We start from the raw sequence: 24,557 nt of genomic DNA on the forward strand, positions 1-24,557 counted from the left end.
AACAACATCTTCACTTCATTCCTTTTACTGGAGTCTTTTAAATGCTCATGAAGCTGCTGTGGAATCAGTCAGGCGACAAGTGCTCTGACACCTCCAGGAGTCACGAGGAAGAAAAAATTCATTTTTCTAAACATGCCACAGTCGGCCTGAGCGCATATATAAAATGCAGAACAGCCTGAAGGATATTTTTTACTGGGATTAAGAGGAGTTTGTAGCTAGTTATATGGCCTGTTATGTGCTCATAATCAAAGCGGCGCACATCCGCTGAGGTGAGCTGTAACATCAAAACTAATTGCACAGATAAACCAGCAGTGTGCGCCATAACAGAGTTGTTTAGTGTGATCCCGGCGCAGAGGAGCAGAGCTGCCCCACAGATCAATAGTCACGTTTAGAGCTTTGCTCTTACAAAGCTCGATAGGAGATGCACGACTGAGCCGCAGCTCTAAGGTGGCGCCTGATCGATGCCGCTGTTAAATGCTGATTAATACCCATAGCTGCTGATGAAGATGAATGATGGCAGCAGCCAGAGTGATGGTGGAAGGACATGGATTTTGCCCCAAATCTCCTGTTTTCCTATTAGCCTTCCCCTTTCTGTCTGTGCATCCCTGTGCGGCTCTCTGGACGCCTCGCTGCGTCTCCTCCTGTCCTATCTTTATTAAGCTCGGTCCTCAGTTACAGAGGTTCATCTCTGCTGTGTTTGTGTGAGACGGTTATTGATTTTACAGCTGGATGGATGAATAGTGCCACAAGTCCGGGCTGCACTTTTCTTCTCTGTGTTGTTATCAGGTCCAGTTGTGCCACCTGTTTTCAGAGTGGTTTACACATTAAAAAAGGATTCTTCTCTCCTTTGTCTCGATGATTCTCTCTGACTGTTATCACTTCAGAGTTTCCATGTCTGTTACCTTTTGGGATTTTTGCATGACTGGACTCGTCTCAGTGTCCCACAAATAATTCATAATGACATTTTAACAATTATTTAAATTTTAATATTTTCATGACAGAGACATTCATGGTGAAAAGTAAAGAAAAAAACAGACTGTGTCACGTCAAAACCACCAGAAGTTTTTGTTTTTCTGCATTTAAAACAGAGCCTCTAAAACAGGGGTGCCCAATCCCGGTCCTCGAGAGCTACCGTCCTGCAGCTTTTAGATGCATCCTTGTTCCCACACAGCTGAATCAAATGAATGGCTTGTTATCAGGCCTTTGCCAAACATGATGGCATGCTGAAGAGGTAATCAAACCATTTGATTCAGCTGTGTTGGAGTAGGGATGCATCTAAAAGCTGCAGGATAGTAGCTCTTGAGGACCGGGATTGGGCAGCCCTGCTCTAAAACATTGCAGTCAGTGCATTTAAAGAGGTGAAATAAAAGCTAAATGGACTTAAATCGGTGTTTGAGCATAATCAGATGCATCAAGGGAGGTTGATGCAGAGTTGATATATTTTTCTGTTTTATGCATTTCTGCGGGTAGATAAATTTTCCTGTTAATTTTATTCTGATGGCTCACCCCTCTTTGCCGCAGTGTGTGCTGAAGTTACCGGTGTCATTTCAGACTGTGATCAAAAGTCTCCCAATAAGGAGCTTGCTAAACCAGGAAGCATCTCACTTCACTGACAGATAATCCGGTAGTGTGCGCTGCTTCTGCACCCAGGAGCACCTACGCCTCTGTCCCTGTAGTGATCGCAGAAGATCCAAGATTGTGATGGAGGATTCAGCAGTGTAGGGTTAATGTTATGAAAGCAGTGGCGTGCAGTGACTTTTACAGAAGTGTAACGTGCCATTTTGTGCCGCCTGTCTTTTATTCTTTTAAATATGCTGACAGCCTCCTGCAGTTTGCTTCACTCTGTGTGGATTTCTTCATCTTTCTTCACTCATTCCTGGCTGAATAATTGTAAAATATTATTAACTGTATAATTAAATAAATAGCTACTATGTTACCAAAAAATGCTGTTAAATTTTTTTTTATTCCTTTAGCGAAGGAAGCAATAAAACACTATTAAAACACCTCACTATACATAAAACTGTATTATTCACAAACTGTAGGTAAAGTATAAAAACTAAAAATAATCTTTGTGCAGCAATTTGTTGCCAATCAGGGTTTTACTGATAAATATTACTGCTGCAAAATAACAGCTGAATCCAAAGGCTCAAGCACTCTGTGACATGGTTAACTAGTTTTCATTAATAACCTTTTTTCTGATGAAAACAACAAAGTGATTAAATAAAAATAAATGCACAAAGGCAAAACTATGATAAAATCGCTACTTTCATCAACGAATAAAAACTATAAAATATTCAGATCCGACTTTAGAAGTGATCCAATCAGAAGTGATTTCCTTGTACAGCTGATCACATTTGAAACATCCATCCATTCTCTTCCACTATCCCAGCTGTCTTAGGGTGAGAGGCAGGGTACACCCTGGATCCTCGCCACTCTCTCGCCCTTCAGTTTTTTTTTTCAATCCTTGGGAGGAAGAGAACAGTAGACACATGGATACATATACAGATGCTGTTTAAACTCTGTGAGCCCCTCCAGGGAACACACTAAATTCTTTACACTTTTTGGTCAACCGTATCATTCATCTACTATAATCTTATGATATTCAGTCAACTAAAACAATACCCACATTCTAACTAAAGCTAAATCAAAATTTGCTCTTAAAATTAACCCTGCAAACCATCAACACTGACAGCACTGTTCTTCATAGTGCTGCATTTAAGAGCCACAATCAGTTCAGCGTTGAGGTTTTTCTGTTGAAAAGACTCCATCGGTGCTGGAAAATAGTCAGTTAATGTAACTCTGATGTGGTCAGGATGAGGCAGGGGTGACCAAACATTTGCCCTTTGTTTGCAAAAATGTTCTGCCCAAATCTGAACTGCTTCATGTCACATGCCACTGCTTCATTTGGACTATTTTAGGGGATTTGGGCCAGCACAGCCTAGAAGTATGAAAATGAGAACATGTACAAGCAGCCTGTGGCTTTGTTGATGTAATGAACCTAGTGCAGCCCTGCCCAGAGGCTCTTTGGGATAAGTAGGTCTGGATGCCATCTGGTCTGCTCAGCCTGTTGAGCAGCTTCATGAAGCTCAGACTGAAGAAGGACTGTGTGTCAGATCTGAACATAAAAATACCTTAAACCGTGTGTACATTTGAACAGAATCAGTGGTTACCTCGAACTAGTGAGCTTTACTGTGTGTGCATCTCAAAAGTAGTGTAGTTGTTTTCCACTACATCTAGAACATCCCAATGAGCAGGACTGATTCGTTTGTCTCTCACAATTCAAAAATACACCCCTCTTATTTGGTGACAATGCTGACAAAGCCTGGCACAAAATCACAGTATGTTTAGTGCAACTGTATCATTTTGTTGATAGAAGTCAGTGATGATGTGATTTTTGGTTACGGTTAAAGGAAAACCTTTAGTGACTGGAAACAGGAAACAAACACTCTTCTGTTTCAAAGTCTGCTGAGCCATCCATCCACCTTCCAACATTAACCTGACATTCTCTGTTATTTGATTCAGAATAATTAAAACATGAACAAATGACCCAGTTTGTCCCAAGAAGACTGCACGTGTCCAATCTTTAACATTTTATGTAATGAATACAAATAGTTTTCAACATCAGGTTGGAAGAATATCCTCCTCCAATCATTTCTAAGCTCTTTATTCTTGCTCTCTCCTCAGATCTGATTATGACATGGAGTATGACAAATACCCGGATGACTGCTATAACCGGTAAGTCCATGAATGGTTCATAGAACTGCTTTTTAAATGGGGGAGACCCCAAGAAGGATCAATGATCAGTGATCTATACAAAGTTAAATGTGTGTTGTTCAGTTGCACTGGCACTTTGGTAAAGTTCAGTTTGGTTTGTTGCCACTCAAACAAAAAACACTGCATTTTCAAATTTTAACTCAAAACTGAACCTTTTTCTAAACCTGTCCAAGTAGTTTTGGTGCCCCAAACTCAGCCCACACAGTCGCAATCAACTATGGAAAACAGCGGCTGGAGCTTGTGACATGACCAAAAATGATTACCATATGCAATGAACTTGTGACCTTGTTGCTTTTGAAATGTTTGCATCAAAGAAACAATTTGTCTGCATTTATAAATAAGACGGCAGTTATCTGCAGACCCTCGCCAATCTTTCTGTGTGTGTGCAGTCAGACTGGGAGGGACTGCAACTGTTTGGAGACAGGTTGCTTCTTGGCAGGTAATCCGTGAAGTCACATGGTGGTTGACACTGATTGCCCTTCAGAGGTGAAGGTTGTTGCATTTCCAACTTCTGGATGACCAGAAGCGGCTCTTTCAGCTCGGCTCACTAAAAACAGACGGCTCTTTCGTTTATATATAAATATATACGGGGGCCTCTAGAGACAAAGCATGTACAAACTCCAAAACACAACGGGTGTGTGTGTGTGTGTATCTATATATATATATATATATATATATATATATATTAGGGGTGCAACGATACATAAAATTCACGGTTCGGTTCGATACTTTGGTGTCACGGTTCGATATTTTTTCGATACAAAAAAATGTTCATGCCTTTTTTAATTTGTAATTTATTAAGATCATAAATATTTCTTTTAACTCAAAAATACAGTTTTTAAATTAAATGTTGCTGAAACAACAAAATAATTTAAAAAAAATAAAAGAGTTTGGAAACGAGTTTATTACAGAGAAATGTCCTTTTTCAAAATAAAAGCTATGCTATACCCTTCTTCTGGGGTATATTCTAGGGAGCATATTGAACATATCAGGTCCCCATAAAATGAACCACTCTTTAATGGACCTCCCCTTACACTCATCTTCTGGAGTGCTAGCACTTAGCTGCATATACAACAAAAACAACTTAAATAAAAGATCCACTTAAATACAAACTAAAACATAGTTTACACAATTTCCATGTTCTTCTTCAGAAAAATTAGGATGTCCACGTTCTGCTGACAGTACAGATCTGCTTGCTGTGACAATGTCACCTGCTGTGGAAAACACCCTCTCATTTGGGACAGAGGTTCCAGGTGCAACCAAGTAACACTGTGCCAACTTGGAAAGATGAGGGTAGAAGCTGTGATGTTCCTGCCACCATCTCAGTGGGTTATCATCTGTGGGAATGCAGTCTGCTAAACTGTACAAGTTAATTTCCTCCTCTGCCACTTCGGCTGCAGACCTGGTCCTTGGCTCCTGTGCCATGAACAGTTCTCCAAACAACTCCTTCATGGCCGACTTTTTCTCTGGTGGAGATGCTGTTGGGGAATCTGAAGAGTTTGCTGCTTGAGTCTCTGCGGAGCTCGCAGTTTCTGTTGTGCCTGCAGCTTGGTCCTGAGGAAATATAAACAACCCAACTGTTGTATTTGTTTAAATAATATTATAAATTTTTATATTTATAAATCAAGCAGTAGCAAAATAAAATTTCAAAAATGAAAAAAAAAATGTACTTGTTCAATGCTCAGGACAAGCTCTGTGGTGCGTGCTCCATAGACTCTCAGCTGAGTGACATCATCCAAGTGTCACAGGGACTTGAATTGTGGATCTAAAGCTGTGCACTTGTGTAGGTAATTCTGAAGGACACGATCAGCGTATCTCTGCTCCAGGTTCTCCCTGATGTTGTTTTTTTTTTTTTACATTTCTCACTGCTGGGCTGTCATCACCAGACTGCGCCATAGAGTTCAGGATGTTCATTTTAAGTGGCAGGATCATGGAAGCTGTTGGAGATGACGCTTCACACATCATGACTGCCACAGTTTTTAGGGTTTTCATGACTGTAACAGGATTTTCAGACAGTGCATGTTCTTCCTGAGTTAGATTCTGAATGTACTTCATACTCTTCTTCACAGTGTTGTCGGCCATAGCAGCATACACTGCTTGCTGTTCAAGGTATCTTTCCATCATATCATGAGAAGAGTTCCACCTAGTTGGAACATCTTGAATCATTTTTTTTTCACCAAGCTGTAGCAGTTGCTGTTTTTTCTTAAACACATTGCATCCTGTTGTGCTTCTGTGAAAGGAGACAATTCTTCTTATCTTTGCCAGGAGATGGGAAACCTTCTGCACTGCCATTCCTTTCTGAGCAGCTATATTAATAGTATGCGCAAAACATCCGATTTGTGGCCCCAGTCCAGCAGCTGTGACGGCATTAACTATGTTCTTAGCATTGTCAGTAGTTACAGGTATTATCACATATGGTTGCACTAACTTCCAATCTTCCCCAGCTTCAGACAGACCTTTGGCTAAGTCGTTAGTGGTGTGACTTTTGACCAGGTGTGTCTGCAAAACACAGTTTTTCATCTGCCATTCCGGACAGTCAGGTAGCTCTGTGTAGCTCTTGACGTCCAGCCGTCTGTGTTTAGAGCAACAGCGGGTGCTGCTGACACTGCCATCTCTAATTTGGCTTTTGTCTCCTTGTACATAGCAGGAACTGCGGTATCAGTGAAATAGGTTTGTGAAGGAATACTGTAACGGGGCTCAAGTACTCTCAGCATTTCCTGAAACCCGGTGTTTTCTACAACAGAAAAGGGTCACATGTCGACAGCAATAAAAGTAGCAATTGCCCTGTCGATCTTTTTTGCCCTCTTAGAATCATGTGCTAACGGCTGTCTAAATGACTCGGGTAAAGTTTGTAGCATGCGTGCTTGCTGTTGTTTTTGTCTGCTTCTGCACTAGGGTGATGTCGGCTTAAATGTGCATTCATATTTGTTGTGTTCCCACCGATGTAATTAACCATGGAGTGGCACATCCGACATAACTTCACATGAAAGCCAAAATAGTTCCAAAAGCCAGATTTCAATGACGGTGGAGGAGGTTCAACTTCGGGTGGCATTGAGGCAGTTGCCATGTTGCAACGAGCTTAACTTCTGTCTTGCTAGCTTGAGTGCATGCATGTGGGCAGCGCTCAGTGGATCTGTGCTCGACAATGCAGCCTAGGCGGAGTAGTCGAACGCAGATCCACTGAGCGCTCAACACAGACAGCATCATCAGAAGAAAAGTTGATAAAATAAATATAAAATTTTGTATCATTCAATACATATGCGTACCGAACCGAAAGTACTGTACCGAATGGTTCAATATCGATACATTTATCGTTGTACCCCTAAAATATATACACACACATAACATATGTGTGTATATATACACTAGAGATGGCACGATACCACTTTTTTATGTCCGATACCGATACCGATATCATAAATTTGGATATCTGCCAATACCGATATGAATCCGATATAGTGTTTTTTTAATCAACAAAACTGTTTTTTTTTAAATATCTTGCTGCATTTTGTATAAGTTCATACTCAAGTTTAAAACAACAACTACACTAAAGCTATTCTGTTATACCTGTATGCAAAAAAAAAATGTTTCATAGTTCAGCAATACTGATCAATCTAATAAACTCAAACCTGCACCATCCTCCCTATTCTGGTATTTTAAAGAGTACTTAGCGTAAATATTAAGCAACCTAACTAATAGGGTTCCAACTCCCAGCAACAACAAAAATAAATAAATAAAAAATAGGGAACCACCCCTCACGCTCCACCTCATGATGCTTAATCGACGTAATCAACCTTAATTTGATGCAGTGTGAAAAAAAATGCACAGAAATCAATTATTTTTCAAGAAATATTAAATAGATTCAACATCTTTCTTCAACAAAATTGCAGACTGCACAGATGGTACCTTCCCAAAGGAAAAAGTACTATAGCTTACTAGGGTGTATATATATATATATATATATATATATATATATATATATATATATATATATATAGATATATAGATATATAGATATATATATATATAGATATATAGATATATATATATAGATATATAGATATATATATATAGATATATAGATATATAGATATATATATATATAGATATATAGATATATATATAGATATATATATATAGATATTAGACTTAATAGTCACTATATACAGTAATTGACTTCTGTTCATTTTACATCAAATTAAAACTTTGGGTGTAAGATTCAGATAATTATTTATTAAAAGCTCGACATTTTAAATGAGAATAAGAAAGAAAAGTATGTCTTTGTGCCCCCTTTTCCCTGTTAATGCCCTATCGGCCCCCCTGGCTAAACTTTGCTAGCTCCGCCCCTGCACAGTTACCAGCCGTCATGCTATCCAGACCACCGACAGGTCCCGCATGCCACAGCCGCTCTATCACGTGATGCATACTGCTCCGACGTGCTAACGTTCTGAGGCGAGTTACGGCGTGTTGCAAGTTTTGTGAGGTGCTTTCGTGATATTTAATGGATCGGATTACATTTTTTATTTTTCTCCGATATCCGATCCAGTAATTTAGGTCAGTATCGGACAGATACCGATACGTAATATCGGATCGGTCCATCTCTAATATATACATACATATATATACACATACATATATATACACATACATACATATATATACATACATATATATGTATATGCAGGGCTCTAGACTAACTTTTTGACATGGGCGCACCGGTACGCCTAACTTTAAAAATTTAGGCGTACCGGCACAAAAGTTAGGTGCACTCCAATTTTTCAACCGCATCGCTTAACACCTGAGTTTTACATGTGCACTTTCTTTGGGGGGGAAGTCCATACAGACAATATTCATTTCTAAATTATTAACTAACAAACTTGTGCTTAAAGTGCTCAATATTGTAGAAAATGTTAAACGTAATCATCATCTTGGCCTCCTCTGACGACCTGTTTGCTGCTGTCTGTTGCTGAAAGGCAGTGGGGAGAGGGGACACTCGGGCAGTGCATTTATTGCAGCATATTGTTAGGATGCCTGGGTCGTTGACCCAGGGTTTTTGAGTTTATTATATTATTTATAATTTCTAGTCTTTGGTTTCTTTGAGTTCTGTCTTATGGTTTATGTCTCTGTCTTCTCTAGTTGCTCTGTCTCCCCTGTCAGCTGTATCCCCTTGTCTAGTTCGCGTCTCTGTGTATCCTTAGTTGCTATATCCCCGTGTCCAGTCAGTGTCTGTGTCTGCCCTGGTCCCACATCTCTGTTCCCTCTGTTGCAGTGCATGCGAGTCTGTGTCTTTAGTTCAGTCTGTGTTGTGTTCCCTGTTTTACTTTGAAGGTCTCTGTCTTATCTCAGTGTGTTCAGTTTACGCTTCCTTGTCTCGTCAGTTCTGATTTGCCCCAGCTGTGTTTCCCCTCCTGTTGTCCATTCCCTGATTGCTCCCTCTATGTATTTAAGCCCTGTGTTTCAGTTTGTCATTGTTGCGATCTACTCTTATCTACCCTCACTTATGCTGTGTGTTTTGGTTTTTCCCTGCCTGCGTTAATGTTTGTACTTTGGAGGTTTGTTACTTTGAGTTCAGCATTAAAGCTGTTTTTTTGAGTTCACGTCTGTCTCCGGAGTCTGCACTTTGGGTCCTTCTCCTGCCTGCACACAGCCGTCACATAACACATATAATGTGTTTCCTGGATACACTGTGCTTTTTCAGCATTCAAAGATTGATGGCACCGTGTCAGAGCACTGGCTATGAATTTCAGACAGATCAGGCTCACTAGGGCTGGGTATCATCACTGATTTCTATAATCCATTCGATTCCGGTTCTCAAAGTCCTGATTTGATTCAATTTAGCCTCAGACAGTCAGAAATATTATAATTCTGATCATTTATCAGTATTGATACATGAGACTTCATCAGAATTGTGAACATCACAGCAGATACCTTTGTGTGAAAGTAACTGAGAATAAAACACAGAAAAACATGAAGGAGATTTTCCTGGTCTGGCTTTTTATAGCAGATAATCTTAAAAATATTCTGCAATATTCTGCAATTTTGCACAATTTTAATAAGTTTAAATTTCTTCAGTATTGAACAGCAGAAATTAGGCTTTCTTGTCCGAGGACATTTAAGTGAAAAAAGAAAAAGACAGCGCTGTAAACAACGGTAGACTGGTGGGTAATAAGCGAATGAATAATGCAGAAAACAGAGATTTGAGACGGGAAACTGTTCCTGAAGTACACACAGAGAGAGAGAGCTGTGCAGGAAGTGTGATTTTTATCGTGGTGGAAGCAAAACAGCAAAAGTCAGAGGGAATTCATGACGACATTTATCAAATGTGAAGCACAGTTTGCTGCTTCTTTTGCTGCTGGCTCGGCGAATTTTGGTTGGAGAGACAAAACCTGCAGCTCAGAATCAGCACAAAAAAGACGTAAACACAGAGCGGACCCGACGCATCAGAATCGCTAAGCTCCGACAGCGTGTCCGTGTACGGGCCGTCGGGTGAGAAAGCAGTTTAATCTGCACTGGTCACTCCACTTTATTGTCATTGATATTTATATTTAAAAGTGCAATACTGTAATTTTCTGCTGCTCATTCCTGTGCAATATCCCATCTGCCCTCCCGTCATATTTCTTTTCAAGATTTTCTTATTTAATCACTAGTGTACATATATTTATATTTATAGATACATATATATTTAGTAATCTTTTCTCTTTTACCATGTCTCTCTAATATTTTGCTCCTTACTATTTTTCTATTTTCTTTATTATTTTATTTTATTATATTTTCTCCTACTGTACCATGCTGCTGAGTGACTGCTGCTCGTCAAACACATTTCATTGCAATGTTGACCCTGTGCTAACTTGCATATGACAAATAAAACTGAAAACTGAAACTGAGAGACAAAGCTGATTCTGATGCGTCGGGTCCACTCTGTGTTTACGTCTTTGTGTGGATTCGTTAATGAATTGATATCGCTTTATTCAAGCTACTCACCTCTCTCTTCCACCTGCACTTTCAACTGGACCACGGCCAATCAGAGGTCCCGCCCCTGACTATCTCTGATTGGTTTAGTCCATGATAGCGGCATAATGTGTGTCTGTTGTTGACCACACGGAGAGTTGCAGAGATATTTAAGTTGGTCGCACAGGTGCGACCAAATATTTATTTTTAGTCGCACCACTGAAAAATTTGGTCGCATATGTGACCAAATTGTTCGCACTCTAGAGCCCTGATAGATATATATATATATATATATATATATATATATATATATATATATCCATCCATCCAACCATTCGCTACCGCTTATCCTTTTCAGGGTCGCGGGGGGCGCTGGAGCCTATCCCAGCTGTCATAGGGCAAGAGGCGGGGTACACCCTGGACAGGTCGCCAGTCTGTCGCAGGGCTAACACATAGGGACAGACAACCATTCACTCGCACACTGTATATATATATATATATATATATATCTATATATATATATATATATATATATCTATATATATATCTATGGGCTCTAGAGTGCCTACCTGAAGGAGATTAGGAATCTGGAGAACTGGTGCCAGAGGAACAACCTCCTTCTAAACGTCAGTAAGACAAAGGAGCTGATAGTGGACTTCAGCACTAAGCAGGAGAGGAACTACCAGACCCCCGTCATCAACGAGTGCCCAGTGGAGAGAGTGGACAGCTTCAAATACCTCGGAGTTCACATCACGCAGGACCTGTCATGGTCCTGTCACATCAACACCGGAACTTTTACTCCTGCACCATAGAGAGCATCCTGACGGGAAACATCTTAACCTGGTTCGGGAACAGCACCATGCAGGACAGACGAGCTCTACAGAGGGTTGTGCGGTCAGCTGAGCGCACCATCCGCTCCGAGCTCCCTGACCTGCACTCAATCTACAGCAGGCGGTGCTGGACCAAGGCCAGGAAGATCGTGAAGGACCTCAGCCATCCCAACAACAGACTGTTCTCTCTGTTGAGGTCAGGAAAGCGATTCCGCTCCCTGAAGACCAACACAGAGAGACTGAGGAGGAGCTTCTTCCCGCAGGCGATACGGTCTCTCAATCACACCACCACACAGTACTGACCCACACATATGGTTCTTACACACACACTGGACTTTCTGGACTTTGGTTTTGCACAACACTGGTCACTATATTCTTCATTTCCGGTTAATACTTGTACAGCTGCTGTTATTGTGTATATATTTATTTATATTTATATTTCTTCATACATTCTTATATATTTCTATACTGTGTATTGTGTATTTTGCTGTACAGTTATTTTATTTTCAACTTTAATTTATATATTTATCTTTATCTTATTCTTCCCAGTTAAATTTACCCTTCATTCTAATTTGTGTTGTACAGTTATTTCATTTTTAACCTTAATTTATATTTTATTCCTTCCTAGTAAAATTTACCCTTTTTAATTTTTCATATTTATTTCCTATCTTATTCATAGCCTTTTCCTTTTTTGTTTTCTTTAGGTCACGAGCAGTTGTCCAAGCATTTCACTACATATCGTACTGTGTATGACTGTGTACGTGACAAATAAAATTTGAATTTGAATTTGATTTGAGATATATATATATATATATATATATATATATATATATATATATATATATACACATACACACACACACACACACACAGTGGGGCAAAAAAGTATTTAGTCAGCCACCGATTGTGCAAGTTCCCCCACTTAAAATGATGACAGAGGTCAGTAATTTGCACCAGAGGTACACTTCAACTGTGAGAGACAGAATGTGAAAAAAAAATCCATGAATTCACATGGTAGGATTTGTAAAGAATTTATTCGTAAATTAGGGTGGAAAATAAGTATTTGGTCACCTCAAACAAGGAAAATCTCTGGCTCTCACAGACCTGTAACATCTTCTGTAAGAAGCTTTTCTGTCCCCCACTCGTTACCTGTATGAATGGCACCTGTTTGAACTCATCATCTGTATAAAAGACACCTGTCCACAGCCTCAAACAGTCAGACTCCAAACTCCGCCATGGCCAAGACCAAAGAGCTTTCGAAGGACACCAGGAAAAGTATTGTAGACCTGCACCAGACTGGGAAGAGTGAATCTACAATAGGCAAGCAGCTTGGTGTGAAAAAAATCAACTGTGGGAGCAATCATCAGAGAATGGAAGACATACAAGACCACTGATAATCTCCCTCGATCTGGGGCTCCACGCAAGATCTCATCCCGTGGGGTCAAAATGATCATGAGAACGGTGAGCAAAGATCCCAGAACCACACGGGGGGACCTGGTGAATGACCTGCAGAGAGCTGGGACCAAAGTAACAAAGGCCACCATCAGTAACACACTACAACGGCAGGGAATCAAATCCCGCAGTGCCAGACGTGTTCCGCTGCTGAAGCCAGTGCATGTCCAGGCCCGTCTGAAGTTTGCCAGAGAGCACATGGATGATACAGCAGAGGATTGGGAGAATGTCATGTGGTCAGATGAAACCAAAGTAGAACTTTTTGGTATAAACTCAACTCGTCGTGTTTGGAGGAAGAAGAATACTGAGTTGCATCCCAAGAACACCATACCTACTGTGAAGCATGGGGGTGGAAACATCATGCTATGGGGCTGTTTTTCTGCCAAGGGGACAGGACGACTGATCCGTGTTAAGGACAGAATGAATGGGGCCATGTATCGTGAGATTTTGAGCCAAAACCTCCTTCCATCAGTGAGAACTTTGAAGATGAAACGAGGCTGGGTCTTCCAACATGACAATGATCCAAAACACACCGCCCGGGCAACAAAGGAGTGGCTCCGTAAGAAGCATTTGAAAGTCCTGGAGTGGCCTAGCCAGTCTCCAGACCTCAACCCCATAGAAAATCTGTGGCGGGAGTTGAAAGTTCGTGTTGCTCGGTGACAGCCCCAAAACGAGAAGATCTGCATGGAGGAATGGGCCAAAATACTAGCTACTGTGTGTGCAAACCTGGTAAAGACCTATAGTAAACGTTTGACCTCTGTTATTGCCAACAAAGGTTATGTTACAAAGTATTGAGTTGTATTTTTGTTATTGACCAAATACTTATTTTCCACCCTGATTTACAAATAAATTCTTTACAAATCCTACCATGTGGATTCATGGATTTTTTTTTCACATTCTGTCTCTCACAGTTGAAGTGTACCTCTGGTGCAAATTACTGACCTCTGTCATCATTTTAAGTGGGGGAACTTGCACAATCGGTGGCTGACTAAATACTTTTTTGCCCCACTGTATATATATATATATTAAAATTCCCCACTCGCCCCTGTGGGCGGTCAATCCTTCAAGCTCAGGTCCTCTACCAGAGGCCTGGGAGCTTGAGGGTCCTGCGCAGTATCTTAGCTGTTCCCAGGACTGCGCTCTTCTGGACAGAGATCTCCAATGTTGTTCCTGGGATCTGCTGGAGCCACTCGCCTAGCTTGGGAGTCACTGCACCTAGTGCTCCGATTACCACTGGGACCACCGACACCTTCACCCTCCACATCTTCTCGAGCTCTTCTCTGAGCCCTTGGTATTTCTAGAGCTTCTCATGTTCCTTCTTCCTGATGTTGCTGTCATTCGGAACCGCTACATCGATCACTGTGGCCGTCTTCTTCTGTTTGTCTACCACCACTATGTCCGGTTGGTTAGCCACCACCATTTTGTCCGTCTGTATCTGGAAGTCCCACAGGATCTTAGCTCAGTCATTCTCCATCACCCTTGGGGGCATCTCCCATTTTGACCTCGGGACTTCCAGGTTATACTCGGCACAGATGTTCCTGTACACTATGCCGGCCACTTGGTTATGGCGTTCCATGTATCTCTTGCCTGCTAGCATCTTGCACCCTGCTGTTATGTGCTGGATTGTCTCTGGAGCATCTTTACACAGCCTGCACCTGGGGTCTTGCCTGGTGTGATAGACCCCAGCCTCTACGGATCTTGTACTCAGAGCTTGTTCCTGTGCTGCCATGATTAGTGCTTCCCTGCTGTCTTTCAGTCCAGCTTTGTCCAGCCACTGGTAGGATTTCTGGATATCAGCCACCTTCTCTATCTATCTATACATACCGTGCAGGGGCCTGTCCTTCCATGATGGTTCCTCACCTTCCTCCTCTTTCTTGGGTTTCTTCTGCCTGAGGTGTTCACTGAGCACGCTGTCAGTTGGGGCCATCTTCGTGATGTATTCGTGGATGTTTTTTGTCTCATCCTGGGCTGTGGTGCTGACACTCACCAGTCCCCGGCCTCCTTCCTTCCGCTTAGCGTACAGCCTCAGGGTGCTGGACTTGGGGTGAAACCCTCCATGCATGGTAAGGAGCTTTCTTGTCTTTATGTCAGTGGTTTCTATCTCCTCCTTTGGCCAGCCTATTACCCCAGCAGGGTACCTGATCACAGGCAGGGCGTACGTGTTGATGGCCTGGATCTTGTTCTTACCATTCAGCTGACTCCTCAGGACTTGCCTGACCCTCTGCAGGTACTTGGTGGTTGCAGCTTTCCTAGTGGCCTCTTCATGGTTCCCATTCGCCTGCGGGATCCCCAGGTACTTGTAACTGTCCTCTATGTCTGCAATGTTGCCTTCTGGTAGTTCAATCCCCTCAGTTCTGACTACCTTCCCTCTCTTTGTTACCATCCGACTACACTTCTCCAGTCCGAACGACATTCCAATGTCATTGCTGTATATCCTAGTGGTGTGGATCAGTGAATCGATGTCTCATTCACTCTTGGCATACAGCTTGATGTCATCCATGTACAGGAGGTGGCTGACAACTGCTCCGTTCCATAGTCGGTATCCGTAGCCATTCTTGTTAATGATCTCACTGAGGGGGTTAAGGCCAATGCAGAACAGCAGTGGGGACAGAGCATCTCCTTGGTAGATCCCGCACTTGATGGTGACTTGTGCTATGGGCTTGAGGTTGGCCTCCAGTGTTGTCCGCCACATCCCCATTGAGTTCCTGATGAAGGCTCTCAGGGTCCTGTTGATCTTATATAGTTCTAGGCATTCCAGGATCCAGGTGTGGGGCATTGAGTCATAGGCCTTCTTGTAATCAATCCAGGCATTGCACAGGTTGGTCAGTCTGGTCCTGCAGTCTCGGCTGACTGCTTGGTCTGCCAGTAGCTGGTGTTTTGCGCCTCTGGTATTCTTGCCCATACCTTTCTGTGCCCCGCTCATGTATTGACCCATGTGCCTGTTCATCTTAGCCGCTATGATGCCTGACAGGAGTTTCCATGTGGTGCTGAGGCAGGTTATTGGTCGGTAGTTGGAGGGGACCGGTCCCTTCTGGGGGTCCTTGAGGATCAGGACTGTCCGGCCTTCGGTTAGCCATTCCGGGTGTCTCTCGTCAACTAGCAGCTGGTTCATTTGTGCTGCCAGGCGCTCATGGAGTGCAGTCAGCTTCTTCAGCCAGTAGGCGTGAACCATGTCAGGGCCTGGTGCTGTCCAACTCTTCATACTGGAGACCCTTTCTTGGATATCTGCCACTGTGATGGTTACTGGACCCTGTTCGGGGAGGTCGCTGTGGTCTGCCCTCAGATCCACTAGCCACTGAGCATTGCCGTTATGGGTTGCGTCCTTCTCCCATATGCTCTTCCAGTATTGCTCCATCTCCAGCCTTGGTGGTGCTGTTCTCTTATTGTTCCCTTGCCACTGAGAGTACACCTTTGCTGGTTCATTTACCTGTTACTACCACACACCAAGTCCGGTCATTGGTACTTCCTGGCTTGTCTAGAATCAGAATCAGAATCAGAATACTTTATTGATCCCTGGGGGAAATTATTTTTTGTTACAGTGCTCCATTTTAAACCAACATTAAGACAAGACAGACAATACGCTAACTAAGAATAGTACAATATATACATATATATACATACATACATACATAAGTCACTTATAAATAAATATTTGGAAAAGAAACATGTGTAGTTGTAGCAGCAAACAGTGTGTTAAGTGGATGCGTTGTACAGGGAGATGGCCACAGGCAGGAATGATTTCCTGTGTCGTTCAGTGGTGCTTTTCGGTAATCTCAGTCTCTCACTGAACGAGCTCCTGTGACTGACCAACATGTCATGGAGTGGGTGGGAGGTGTTATCCAACATTGTCTTTATCTTGGACAGCATCTGCCTCTCCGACACCACCTTGAGGGAGTCCAGCTCCATCCCCACAACATTGCTGGCCTTACGGATCAGTTTATTAAGTCTGTTGGCATCTGCGACCCTCAGCCTGCTCCCCCAGCATGCAACAGCATAGAGGATCGCACTGGCCACCACAGACTCATAGAAAATCCTCAGCATTTTCTGGCAGATGTTGAAGGACCTCAGTCGCCTCAAAAAATAGAGACGACTCTGGCCCTTCCTGTAAAGTGCTGTGGTGTTTTTAGCCCAGTCCAGTTTATTGTCAATGTGTACTCCAAGGTATTTATAGTCCTCCACAATGTCAACACTGACCCCCTGGATTGAAACAGGGGTCAAGTGTTTCCTGGTCTTCCTGAAGTCCACGATCAGTTCCTTGGTCTTTGCCACGTTGAGCTGCAGATGATTCTGCTCACACCACGTGACAAAGGAGTCGACCACAGCCCGGTACTCTGTCTCATCATCCCTGCTGATGCATCCAACCACCGCAGAGTCATCAGAAAACTTCTGAAGATGGCAGGTCTCTGTGCAGTGGCTGAAGTCTGTGGTGTAGAGGGTGAAGAGGAAGGGGGAGAGGACAGTCCCCTGTGGTGCCCCTGTGTTGCTAATCACCTTGTCAGACACACACTGTGGGAGACGTACATATTGTGGTCTTCCTGTCAGGTAATCAACAATCCAGGACACCAGAGAAGCATCCACCTGCATCGCTGCTAACTTATCACCCAGGAGGGTCGGCCTGATGGTGTTGAAAGCACTGGAAAAGTCAAAAAACATGACCCTCACAGTGCTCGCCGGCTGGTCCAGATGGGTGTAGACACGATTGAGCAGGTAGATGATGGCGTCCTCTGTTCCGAGACGAGGCTGATAAGCGAACTGAAGGGGATCCAGATGTGGTCTTACTATGGGTCGCAGCTGGTCCAGGATGAGCCTTTCCAGGGTCTTCATGATGTGGGAGGTCAGTGCCACGGGCCTGTAATCCTGGGGGCCACTGGGACGAGGCGTCTTTGATACAGGGACAAGGCATGATGTCTTCCACATCACCGGGACCCTCTGCAGACTCAGACTCAGCATAAACAGTTTATGAAAGACTCCACACAGCTGGGGGGCACAGGCCTTGAGGACAAGGGGACTCACTCCGTCTGGTCCAGCAGACTTGCCTGAGTGAAGTCTCCTCATTTGCATCTCAACCTGGTATTGAGTGAAGGTGATGGGTGGGGGAGGGGTGTCAGGAATCTCACAGGAGGCAACATGTGAAGAGAGAGGCTGGCACAGTGGTGTGGCTCTGGATTCCAGGCTGACTGCAGGTGAGGTTGTGGGGGTGGGAGCAGACACTGTGGTGTCGAATCTATTGAAAAACAGATTCAACTCGTCGGCTCTATTCTCACCTCCCTCAGCTCCCCTGCTGTTGGTTGGCCTGAATCCAGTGATGGTCTTCATGCCCCTCCACACCTCTCTCATGCTGTTCTGCTGGAGTTTCCACTCCAGCTTCCTCCTGTAATTGTCCTTAGCCTCTCTGATCTTGTCCTTTAGTAACACCTGGACCTTCCTCACCTCCTCTTTGTTGCCCCCTCTGAAAGCCCTCTTCTTGTTGTTGAGGAGGGCTTTGATGTCCTTAGTCACCCACGGCTTGTTATTTGGGTAACAATGAACAGTCTGAGCTGGAACAATGGAGTCGGTGCAGAAAGTTATGTAGTCTGTGATACACTCAGTAAGCCCATTGATGTCCTCGGCGTGAGGCTCACAGAGTGTTTCCCAGTCGGTCACCTCGAAACAGCCCTGTAGTTCCGCTATTGCCTCCTCTGACCACCTCCTAACAGTCCTGGTGGTCACAGGTTCCCTCCTCACAATTGGCACATAGCGGGGGGTGAGGTGAATCAGGTTATGATCTGACCTACCAAGTGGGGGGAGGGAGGAGGAGCTGTATGCATCCTTGACGTTAGCATACAGTAAGTCTAAAGTTTTCTCTCCCCTGGTGGGACAGTCCACATATTGTTTGAATGTTGGTAGTGTATTGTCCAGTGATACATGGTTGAAGTCACCCGAGATCACAATAAAGGCACTCGGGTGCGGAGTCTGTAGCCGAGCTATGGCAGAGTGGATAGTGTCACATGCAGCTGTGGGGTTAGCAGAGGGGGGAACATAAACAGCCACCAAGATGACGTGAGAAAGCCACTAGGTGAGAAAAGTTAAACACTGCTCCTAGCATCCTGGAGCACTTCCGTTGCTGTTTGGAGTTTGTAAGAGCTTCGGAGTTTGTACGCACTTCATCTGTAGGGGCCACCGTAAATATACTTTTATTTATGCACTCCACATGAAATGTAATAAATAAACTATAAAATACAAAAACCAACTATTTACATTTCAACTTCTAACTATTTAAATTTTCAGCTTTCTCCTTTTAAAGAAATGTAAAGTGAAACAACACAAAACACTGCAAATCACAACACAATTAAATATAAATTAAAATATGAAAACAAAAAGAGGATGCACATTCTGTCATATGGGCCTGGGATGATTTTTTTGGGAGAGTGTTTTTCTGTTTGGAATTGCATACATAGGATTCACTGCATGAATAAACTTTCTGAATCCTTTATCACCCGCAACTGAAAATAATTGTGGATGATTACTATACCTTTCTAATGTGACGATGTTGTCTCTTGTTGTTGTCCCTGGCTCTCTTTCGCTCTCTTTTCCCCCTGCTCTGTTTCTGTGCTACTGCGAGTGTAACTACCACCACTGCACCAATGCTAATGTAGTGTAACAGGTTTTCTCTGACAGCCCGGCAGATTCTGACCTAATGGCAGCATTTGACACCCTGAGAATGAAAATGACGCTCCACACAACAATTGAGCTGATATTTTTGTTTTGATGTTCCCCAAACAATTTGCTCATCAGGTCTGAACCACCTCCAATCTCACGTTTGCAGCTTTTCAGCATCTTCTAAAAGTTATTTTCAGAGTGACTCAGACTGCACTTTTACAGCTGAGAGGTGAAAATTGGTCACCCTCTGAGAACATGAATTGTCTCGACTCTTGCAAAGTGGCAAAGTGATTTCCTGTTGGTTGGCAGCCAACACAAGACTGTGGTTAGGAGAGGATCTGCTTGTCTCAGAAAGCTGTTTCATGGCTCTGGGAAAAGATAAAAATCTCAGTTTGACCTTGTTGTGCTCAAACTTAAGCCAGTTTGAAGAGGCATTTTGTGAAGAAGAGTGCAGCTGTTGGCCTCTCATCCACCAAACCACCAAACCAGCTCAGAATATTTTGCTCTATGATAAAAACAGAAATGGGCACACATTCAGCAACACAATACAGTCATAAAGAACCAAATATCAGGCACCAAACAGACAGAGAGGAGGAAATGACAGAGCTAAGCTGGGAAGATTAAAATCAAGCAGGATTATTGAAAGAGAAAAGCAAGAATGAGATAAAGATGGAAAAGAAACAGAAAGCTCAGACAGATGCATGTCAAGAGTCAAGAAAATGAAGAGAATGAAAAGAAATATAAAAAACAGAAATATGAGTAAATTACTCATAAAAAGAGACAATCAAAAACAAGATAAATGGCTGCCTCTCTCTACAACATGACAGATTGCACTATTGAGCTGAAAAACAGACCACAGTTAAAAATGTAACTGTCTTAAAACTTCAAAAAGAAATGTGTTTTTGTTCACTTGTCTCAAATGTAAGTGAACATTATGTTATGATCTGACATGCAAGTTATAGATAATGTCAGGAAAACTGTTCATCAGGAAACTGTTATAGTACTAAGTGCTAACATCTGCAGTTCACAGATGTTAGCACTTAAAAACAGGATACTATAATCATAAATATACATAGATACTGTGTAATAATGCCATCTAACAGATTGATGCACTCACTTATAATTAATGTATTAAAAGATACATAGGAGCAGGTTTGTGGAAACCATCTGTATTCTGAAGTAATCGTGTTTTACGTATGCAGTAGGTCAAAGGAGGATAAGAGGAGTTGTAGACGTTCGCGTGTCATTTCAATTTGAATCAAAAGGCATTGTGTGCACTTTCATTCTCCAGATATGAAGGATCAAAGCTTTGTTTTATCGTCTGAGAGGGTATCTTAACCAAAGAAACAAGAATGCGAAGGAAAGAGACAGCACCACCGGTATCTTAATGTGACCAAGTGGTCGGAGGGGTTATATAAAAACTAATAAAAACAACAACGCCACCTAGGGGAATTTCACCCCCAGGAAATATATATTTAAGAAAAATAGATAAAAACGAAAGAGACCCACAGATTCAAGGATGCACACCGAGGCAGGTTGGCTCCGATATTAATACAGTTTTATTTATGCTGACAAAAATAAAATGAAACATTAAGAAAATACTGAATATAGCGTCATAGTTGACAGTGTCCTAAAAGTACCATAAAACAACCATGGAACCGTGACTTACCAGTAGCTGTGGACCCAAAAGAAAACCACACGAAAAGAAAATCATGACAGCCGGCACCCAGTGCTGTACAAAGGAAAGTGTGAAAACGACCCACCACCTAAGGTACCAGGACCACTGGACCATGATCCTGATGTAGCTGCCTCAAGGTCTCAGGCTTCAGAGCCTCCGGAAGAACAAGTTGGAGGGCTTCCTCACCTTCACCCGGACGCAAAATCCAGCGATAGAGGATGCCATCCTTCTCCACCAGATGATCCCACTGATGCAGCAGAACCATGACTGGTTTAGGGACCTGACTCCTTTCCCCCCGAGAGGGCAGGGACTGCCTCCTCCAGTATACCAAGAAACCCTTCAGGAGGGGGTCAGCCTCCTGCAAAGCACGAATATCCCATGGAGAATGAGAAGGAAAGGCCCCAATCTCCGACTGAGTAATGGAGGGCAACACTGCTGGACACGGAGCCTGCTGTAGCAAAGTTGGGACAAGAGTCCCAGGCAACATGCCCTCGGCCAGGCTGGAGCTTGTCTCATACTGTCGGGAGAGAGTATCAGCATTCCTATTACTGTGGCCTGATCGATACTTAATCTCAAAATCGAAGGCCGCCAGTTGGGATGCCCATGTCTGCTCGGTGGCACCAAGCTTAGCTGAAGAGAGGTAACTGAGTGGATTGTTGTCAGTGTAATCCACACACTTCTGCCCCAGCAGGTACTCCCAGAACTTTACGGTCATGGCCCACTTGAGCACAAGAAACTCCAACTTCATGGAGCTGTAATTGTCCATGTTGCTCTCATGGGCCCGGAGACCTCGGCTAGCATAAGTCACTGGCCTAACACCACCTTCTGTTTCCTGTGAGAGAACCGCACCCAAACCACTGTGGCTGCCATAAATCTCCAAGATAAATGGGCGTGTGAAGTTGGCATACGCCAGGACAGGGGCAGACATGAGCTTCGCTTTCAGGGCCTCAAAGCTCTCCTCACACTGAGGTGTCCAGATGGCACTCAAAGTCTGTCCCAAGCCCTTCTTTGACTTGGTGCCAGCCAATTTAGCCACCACTTGATGCAAGGGAGCCGTCAATGTGGCGAACCCTTGCACAAAGCGCCGGTAATAGCTGGCGAAACCCAAAAAGGATCGCAACTCTGACACAGAACGAGGACACTGCCATTTGGCTACTGCGTCAACCTTGGCTGGATCGGTGGAGATGCCCTTGCAAGAGATGACATGGCCCAAGTAGCTAACCTTCTGCCTGAAGAAGGCACACTTTTCTAGCTTAGCCTTGAGCCCCTCTTGCTGCAGCCTTGCAAGCACCATTTCCAGCCATTGCAGGTGCTGAAAGACCGACGAGGAGAACACAATGATTTCGTCCTGGTACAGCAGTAGCGACTGGCACTGCTGCTCCCCGAACATCCTCTGCATTAGGCACTGGAAGGTACCAGGAGCATTGCACAGCCCGAATGACATATGATTCCACTTGAACAGGCCAAACGGTGTGCAAAACGCAGTCTTGGGCTTATGCTGCTCAGAAACTGGTACCCGATTGTACCTGCTGGCCAGATCGATTGTAGAAAACCAGCGTGCGCCAGCTAGCACATCCAGACTTTCCTCGATGCGAGGTAAGGGGAAGGCGTCCTTCCTCGTTTTGCTATTTAGCAAGCGGTAGTCAACACACAGATGGAGGCTTCCATCCGTCTTGCGGACAAGGACAATGAGAGAGGCATAAGGACTGCTACTCTCCCTGATTACCTGGGTCTCCAATAGCTGAATGATGTGGGCCCTGATAGCCTCATAATCAGAAGGAGGAATTCGCCTGTACCTCTGCCGGATGGGTACGTCATCAAGTAGAGGTATGTCATGCGAGATCAGATTGGTGCAGCCCAAGTCTCCCTCGTGAGCAGAGAAAACAGAGTGGTACTTCTGCAAAAGTAAAATTACCTCATGTTGTTCCAACTCAGCGAGAGCAGACAGGTCGATCGCATCCACCATGTCTTGAGCAGGGTTGCTTGTGGTATGGGAGGAAACTGTGACGGGAAAGGAGTGTTCCTCGCTAACACCAGCAGGGAGGCTCACAACAGTAGCTTGGCTTATCACTCCCAAACGGGTCCACCTGGACCAAACATGGAGAGGCCAGCAACCCAACTAGCAGCCCAGACTCAGGAGGTTCAAAAAGCACGGCCTGGCCTGACAACTGCTGAGAACAGGTGGTAGCCACCAGCTGCATGATGCCACCAGGTATCCGCATGGCCCGCGGGCTCTGTACCTTGACAGTACCGACAGGGTCCTCTGGGGCTTGGGCTGCAGACTGGTGACACTGATGTAAGGCCTCCAAAACTGATCTTGGTGCCTGTGATACAAAAGGTGAATTAAACAAGGAGCCACCGAAAGCCCCAAACAGCTCTTGATAACAGCGGCGGATTACATTCATTCCTAAGATGCCAGGAACAGAGGGCGTGGCACCAGGAGGGTCCTTCACTATAAGGATCCCACAAAAGGGCATTTCCTTGCCACACAGGAGTACACAGAGCTCCAAATAGCCACTGTACGGAATGGCAAGCCCATTGGCAGCCCAAAGCTGTGCCAAAAATAAGCTCTCTGTGATGGTGGATACCATGGACCCAGTATCCATCAAACAAGGGACTGTCACCCCGCTAATCAACACATCAATCTTTGGACAAGATCATATTAGCCGACCAATCCTATCCTCTGGTGAGCCAGTGAACTCCCCACCTGAACTGTGGCTCTGCAGCTCAGAGGGCTTTAGTTTTCTGACTGGGTAGCGGGAAGGTGATTGCCAACTGCCATACGAGGGGGGCCTGAACCACTCCCTAGCAAAGTGTCCTGGCTGCTGACACTGGCCACAAATCACCGGGCCACCCCGTGAAGGACGAACACCTCTTCAGGGGTTCTGCAAAGAAACCACTGTCTCCGTGAGCTGATTTAACTGCTCTTGCTGGCGCTTTAGGAGTTCCTTTAGCCCACGCCACTCAGACTCGGGTGTACCAACAGGAGCAGACCTAGAGCTAGTGTGCACCCCACACTAGAAACCATACGCTGACGGGTTGGAATAGCCATGGTCGCGTACCCCGCCTGAAAACCCTTCTCTTTCCCAATGCGACAAACATATTTTTTAAGCACTGTCAACAACATGTTACACAAACTGCTCTCGAGGCAATATTTCTGCATTTCGCATGCCATCAGTCCCAGCATTTACTTCTGCTTTTCGCCAAAAACACGGGAGGAATGAACCAAGAGAAAA

The 24,557-nt window shown here is 43.9% G+C and overlaps 1 protein-coding gene and 1 long non-coding RNA gene across 5 annotated transcripts in view; one reads left to right on the forward strand and one right to left on the reverse strand.

Annotated features, from left to right (window-relative positions):
* LOC143419574 (RNA-binding Raly-like protein) overlaps positions 1-24,557 on the forward strand; it is a 100,355-nt gene that overhangs the window by 47,894 nt on the left and 27,904 nt on the right. For all 4 annotated transcript variants that reach the window (XM_076886921.1, XM_076886922.1, XM_076886924.1 and 1 more), the window contains one exon: positions 3,685-3,735. In XM_076886921.1, coding sequence (XP_076743036.1) covers positions 3,685-3,735 — 51 coding nt within the window. The remainder of the gene's footprint in view (positions 1-3,684; positions 3,736-24,557) is intronic.
* LOC143419576 (uncharacterized) overlaps positions 1-24,557 on the reverse strand; it is a 64,816-nt gene that overhangs the window by 11,077 nt on the left and 29,182 nt on the right. The window lies entirely within an intron of this gene.

This window comes from Maylandia zebra, linkage group LG7 (genome assembly GCF_041146795.1).
Source record: "Maylandia zebra isolate NMK-2024a linkage group LG7, Mzebra_GT3a, whole genome shotgun sequence".
In the NCBI taxonomy this organism is placed as follows: Eukaryota; Metazoa; Chordata; class Actinopteri; order Cichliformes; family Cichlidae; genus Maylandia; species Maylandia zebra.